Source organism: Emiliania huxleyi (genome assembly GCF_000372725.1).
Source record: "Emiliania huxleyi CCMP1516 unplaced genomic scaffold EMIHUscaffold_770, whole genome shotgun sequence".
NCBI classification, from domain to species: Eukaryota; Haptophyta; order Isochrysidales; family Noelaerhabdaceae; genus Emiliania; species Emiliania huxleyi.
This window is the reverse complement of record NW_005196239.1, coordinates 10,301-16,658: the sequence shown is the minus strand read 5'-3', so window position 1 is coordinate 16,658 and position 6,358 is coordinate 10,301. Positions and strand designations below refer to the sequence as shown.

The 6,358-nt window shown below is 61.0% G+C and overlaps 1 protein-coding gene across 1 annotated transcript; it reads right to left on the bottom strand.

The window, feature by feature from the left end:
* Nucleotides 1-4,585: 4,585 nt before the first annotated feature.
* Nucleotides 4,586-5,251, bottom strand: EMIHUDRAFT_249366 (hypothetical protein; the record flags this gene model as incomplete). The annotated part of the gene is made up of 2 exons (XM_005760205.1): nucleotides 4,586-4,697; nucleotides 4,782-5,251. The coding sequence occupies 2 exons, from the start codon at nucleotides 5,249-5,251 to the stop codon at nucleotides 4,586-4,588; spliced, it is 582 nt and encodes a 193-aa protein (XP_005760262.1).
* Between the last annotated feature and the right edge of the window lie 1,107 nt (nucleotides 5,252-6,358).

The window sequence follows — 6,358 nt, the reverse complement described above, 5'->3', positions numbered from 1 at the left end:
TTCCCTGGGAGGAGGTGTGTCCACGCGCCTCCGAAGAGGTGAACGTCCACCCTGTGACAAGGCGGAAGAGCGTTTCCGCGAGTTGGCTCCCTCCTCGGACAATGAGTGGCCGTCGCCCTAGGGGGGGGGGGGGCTCAGCCGTGCAAAAAGCATCAATTAATAATAGTAAGGAAGACATGTTGCCCGGCCGTTCAAGAAGTCCGTCTCGATTTTCGTTTTTTCCCCACAGACCACTCGGGCAACTTTTACGAAAGGCAAAGTTTTACTTGACCACTCGGGCAGATTCGATTGCATTTTACCTGCTTTCACCCTTGGGGACCCGCTGTGTGCGGGGTGGGCCCCTGCCCAGGGACGACGGCATGAAACCCAAGAGTGAAGTTGTTGCTTTTACGATAAAGATTCTTTTGTTTAAATGCTTTTACGATTGTCCATCGCGCCCTACAATGCGCGCTCGCGTCTGCCTTGTGGGCCTTCTTTGCTGCTGCGCGCCTGCGGATGCCTTTTTTGGCCCGTTCGGAGAAGGCGCCAAAGATGGCTCCGAAGCTGGCTCCGACGGGCCCGAGTGGCTCGTCGGTCTCGGCCAGCTCGTCCAACAAGCGCACACCAAGATCAGCACCAAGATCAAAGAGCACGTAGACAAGCATTTGAAGAATATCAGTTTGGATGAGATGCTGCAAACTTTCAACAAGTTGGACTTTGACAACATCACGGCCACCTACGATAAAATGACAACACACATGAAAAAGATTTACGAGAAGAACCATGACGCCATCGCCGAGGAGAGGGGTTGGATACCAGATAACTTGGTGAATATGACGGCCGGCTTCATCGGTGGCGCCGTTAGCAATGCCCAGGGCGTGGCTGGCGGTGTGGCGGGCGCGGCAGACGCAGCGGGGGGTCAAGTAGGGGACATAGCCGGCGCGGCGACAGGCGCGGCGGTAGACATGGTCCAGGTGATGCCGGGAGTCAACTTCACCGCCAACCAGACGGAGTGGGCCGAGTGAGTGGGCATCGCGGTTCAAGCGTGGCACCGTGGGGCGGAGCGCCTTTCACGCCCGTGCCCCTGCGCATAGGTTCCTGGCCAAGTGCTACGGCGATCAAGCTGCAAAGGCGGCAATGGCGGGCGGCGTGTCCTCCGGGGCATGCGCGCTGGTGCCCGCGGCGTGCCCTCTGATTGGTGCCTGGGGCATGTGGAAGCAGGCGCAGACTGCCATGGCGGTTGGCAAGGAGGGCCTCGATGCCTTGCCCTGCGCTGACGTGGTGAAGGCATACCCGCCGGCTCGGGTGCTCCCCGAGGCCCTGCTAGCGGAGCTAGAGGGCGGGACGGCCGCAGGTCGCCCCGCCGACGCCAAGACCGTTGGCTTACTCGGCGCCGTCCTGGTCGGTCTCGGCCTTCTGACGTTCGGCCGACGTCGGAAGCCGGTGGCGTTAGGACGGGACGGAGCCAACCTGGTGTAGAGAGGCGCACGGAGAGGGCGCGGTGGGCGAGAGGCGGGGAGTTAGGGCTTAAAAGGGGAGGGGCGCTGCCGGCGAGGCGCAGGAGCGGCGAGGGGGGTGTTGACAGCTGTGTCGGTGGCGGGGTGCGAAAGCTGTGATTCGTTCATTAATTGGCTAAATATAAAAGAAAATACCGCACCATGAGGGGAAAGAGAGAGAAGTATGTAGACTAGGTCCAGCCAGGGTTCGTGAGTGAATTTTCACACTTTCACTTTCACATGTGAATTCATGTGAATTTCACATGAAACGTTTCGGCCGCCCCCGTTTCACTGAAAATTTCACAAGTTCGACTACTTTTTCGAAGGCTCTGGCATCTCCGAGGCGGCAGCGGCGGAGGCGGCAGCAGTCGAGGCGGCAGCGGCGGAGGCGGCACAGCGGAGAGAGCGGCGGTGTGCCTACCACTGCCGGCACCGGTAGGGATCTCTGTGCCACCAATGCCGCGCGTTCCTGCTTCCCTGCAGCGAGGCCGTGGTCAAGGCCGTGGTCGTCCCCAAGGCTCAAAGAGCAGGGGCCCGCCCTCACTGCATCAAAACGCGGTGAAAGCAAGGAAGTGTAGAAAGGAAAGAGCCCACAATAACTCTAGCGAGAGGAGGTGCAGCTTGGTTCGTGTCCTCGGGCGCTCGAGGACGTGAGTGTTGCCTCAATGTTCTTTTAATGCGCGCCCCCGCCGAAATACACTGCAAATACACCATACACGCGAGATGCGTCGGCAGCGACGCGCACGACCTCTTAAGAAGCACCGTGTCGTTAGGATTAGGGTTAGGGTTAGGGTTAGGGTGTGGGTTAGGGTTAGGCGTTAGGGTCAGAGAGCGTTCAAGCCGTTGTGCAGCTCCTAAGAGAATGGTCCGGTTTGGGCCGAAACCAAATGGAGGAATCAGCGGTCCGTCGACACGAGCTCTCGGTGAATGCTTTGGGTTCTTCGGGCTAGGGTTAGGGTTAGGGTTAGGGTTAGGGTTAGGATTAGGGTAAGGGGTTGGTTGTCGTCGCGCGCTCTCGATATCTGGCTAAGACAGAGACACAGCAGCAGAGGCGACCCAAGCGACACATCAGAGCATGGATGCTTGGGGGCGCGAGCCGCCATCTTGGACTGTGAGGCGAGTATTTGCAACCGGGAGCTCGCCGCCGCCCCTACACCGCCGCCGCCGCCCTCCCGGTGGCAAATAATGGCCCAAGTCGAAGAGTGCGCCCCGCCCTCGGTATCTGGGCGGCAGGCGGGACTAGAGTGGCACGCTGGTGCACGGATGGGGGCGCGAGCCGCCATCTTGGACTGTGAGGCGAGTATTTGCAACCGGGAGCTCGCCGCCGCCCCTACACTGCCGCCGCCGCCCTCCCGGTGGCAAATAATAGCCCAAGTCGAAGAGTGCGCCCCGCCCTCGGTATCTGGGCGGCAGGCGGGACTAGAGTGGCACGCTGGTGCACGGATGGGGGCGCGAGCCGCCATCTTGGACTGTGAGGCGAGTATTTGCAACCGGGAGCTCGCCGCCGCCCCTACACCGCCGCCGCCGCCCTCCCGGTGGCAAATAATAGCCCAAGTCGAAGAGTGCGCCCCGCCCTCGGTATCTGGGCGGCAGGCGGGACTAGAGTGGCACGCTGGTGCACGGATGGGGGCGCGAGCCGCCATCTTGGACTGTGAGGCGAGTATTTGCAACCGGGAGCTCACCGCCGCCCCTACACCGCCGCCGCCGCCCTCCCGGTGGCAAATAATAGCCCAAGTCGAAGAGTGCGCCCCGCCCTCGGTATCTGGGCGGCAGGCGGGACTAGAGTGGCACACTGGTGCACGGATGGGGGCGCGAGCCGCCATCTTGGACTGTGAGGCGAGTATTTGCAACCGGGAGCTCGCCGCCGCCCCTACACCGCCGCCGCCGCCCTCCCGGTGGCAAATAATAGCCCAAGTCGAAGAGTGCGCCCCGCCCTCGGTATCTGGGCGGCAGGCGGGGCTAGAGTGGCACGCCGGTGCACGGATGGGGGCGCGAGCCGCCATCTTGGACTGTGAGGCGAGTATTTGCAACCGGGAGCTCGCCGCCGCCCCTACACCGCCGCCGCCGCCCTCCCGGTGGCAAATAATAGCCCAAGTCGAAGAGTGCGCCCCGCCCTCGGTATCTGGGCGGCAGGCGGGACTAGAGTGGCACGCTGGTGCGCGGATGGGGGCGCGAGCCGCCATCTTGGACTGTAAGGCGAGTATTTGCAACCGGGAGCTCGCCGCCGCCCCTACACCGCCGCGGCCGCCCTCCCGATGCGTCGAGAGTCGACTCTCGACTGCTGAGAGAGTTCATCCCACCATCAGCACCGTATTCGCCCACAGCATGCCATGAGATTCATATAGGTCTAGTGTACACATCAGCTCAGCGAGACCAATATCTCCAGCCTCCTTCATCTTGGCTGCTGCTTGGGAGCCAAGACACCTGTGCAAGTGAGTGTCAGAGTGTCGGAACTCGGTGGGAGCATCCGTCATCACGTTCACACGACTCTTCACACTCGCTCGAAAAAGTGAAATTTCGTTTCACATGAAATGTGAAGTGAAAGTGAAAGTGAAACCGATTCGCTGTTTCCATGTGAAATCACGAACCCTGGGTCCAGCCCTGGGTGGCGCAGGTTGTGACATTTGGCGATTCCGCGACTTACTGGGCCCCTGAGCCGCTACCCGTGTGCGGTTTTTGTGGCCCGGACATGATACTGATAGTAAACGGGTCAGAACCGGCCAAACACAGGCTACAGCCCCACACACGCGCCCGCCATAGCTCCTGGAGAGCATGCGCGAGTGACGCGCTGCAAGCCGCGAGAGTGGCATCAGAGGCAGGAACGACGTGCTCTTGCTGCACCTCGCAGCTGCACCAAGTGTGCTCGCAGTGTATGCCACGGCCACTGCCTGCGGCATTGCTCTCGTGCAGCTAGCCGATGCAGGTCCATCAGCAGGGCTCATCCAATGCGAGCGCACATTGTGCGTAGCCGCGGGCAGGTGGCAGTGCACAGCCGCACACCGGCTCTGGCGGCTCGTATGCCCCCGGCAGTGCTGCTAGTCATTAACTTGCGTATTAGGGCCGCAGCAGACTGCTGCTGTGGCAGCAGCAGCAGCCTGCTGCTGCCTGATTCAGTCAAGCCAGCGGTGCAGCGAGGCGTGCAGAATTCGCGCGGTTTTGTCCCTCCTGAGGCTGAGCGCATTCGAGCCCGTCGACCGGAGTTGGATGGTACCCCGCGTCTCACTGAGACGCGGGGTACTGGCCATGGCCGGACTACGGAGCGTGAGGTGGCGAGCGGAGCGAGCGACAAAACAACGAGAAAAACACCGATCTGACGATGTCAACACGGATCTGACGATGTCACCCATGCGGCGCACCGCCGCTCCTCCCTCGCTCGCCCTGACCAGTTCGTAAAGCTGATCCACCCTCGCACGCGAGTTTGCAAGCGCGTTGTCGGCACCCTCCAGCGCAACCCTATCTGCGCTCGGTTCATCAGATGCGAGCAGCGCCTGCAGCCCCTCGCCATCCGTCAAAAGCTGGAGGGCAACGTCGACGGCGGCCTCCTGCATGATCGTCTCGTCGTCGCCAGTGGCTGGGTCTTCTGGCTCCGACCGGACGGCTCCAACGCCCAGCATCTGAGACATGAACGCGAGGTCAAATTCTGGCACGTACGGCGGCAGCTCGGGCATCTGCCTCTGCCCCCTCGCCGCATCAGCGAGCGCGCTCGTGTCAGCTCGCCGCTGCTCCTGGTGCCGCTGCTTGGCCGCCGCGCTCGCACTCGCTCCGCTCAACGACATCGTGAGGCTGCAACGGTCTGCGAGCTCCTTTCGCCCAGCGGGTCGTGTTAGTGCCAGTGCGCGCCAGTCCCGTGCCTAGATCTATATAAATAAATAGAGCAGTCAACGACCGCACGGCCTACTCGCCCAAGTACTCGCTCTCTTTTATGTCCCACCATGCAGAGCGCATCTCTCTCTCTGTTGTGCGAGGCGTGAACCGCGCCATTCGCTCTCACCTGGCAACCCTGTCTGCACGTCTCGCGCGCGCGTGAACAGGGCTCCAGGCCCCAAATGACGTGTGAGTGTTAGATTTGTTTGGTATTGCTAAAAATCTCTCTCTCTCTCCAGGGAGAGATGGGCGACGCACTGCCTAGATCTAGTAAGTCTTCATTCTTATCGCGTTTCTTCGCACATGCGCAGTGTAAAAGAAAGAAAGAAAACGGACAACCCAGGCAGTTTCGTCCGTTTCCCCTCCCCCCCGGCCCTTCTGAAAATTCTTTCTTCGCATCGGACCTTCCCCGACCTCTCTGCGCGAGCAACAGTGCACATATGCTGGCCGCTACCCTGCTTCTCTCCGCTCCCGCACTGACGCCGTCGGTCCCGGGCGCCGGCCGTCGGGCGGTGCTCGCCGGCGCGAGCTCCATTCTCGCGAGCAAACTAGCGACCTCGGCTGCCGTCGCCTACGACGAGATACCTGTGGTGCGCCGCCACTCTCTCGCGGCGCAGGACGCGCCTGGGCGAGGCGCCTGAGCTATCACGACCGTCGTAGGCCACGGCTGACTTTGCCGAGGCCGAGAAGAAGCGCAAGGCGCGCGAGGATCTGATCAAGAAGGAGACGGCGCTGTTGCAGCCATACGTCAAGGCGATCGAGAAGGCGCAGTCGGCGGAGGAGTTTGAGAAGGCGGCGGATTCGTTCGCGCTGTACATCATCGGGCAGGGCAAAATCACCGACTGCCTCAAGGGCAAGTTATTTTTTTTTGCCCTCCGCTCTTCTTAACATTATTTCTCCCTACTTGTATCTCTTTCGCCCCCTCCTTTTCCCCTCTTTTTTCCCTCCACTTTTCCCTTTTTCTTTTTCTTTTTTCCTCCCTCCTTTTCTTTTTCCCCTTTTCCTCCTTTTTTTCTTTT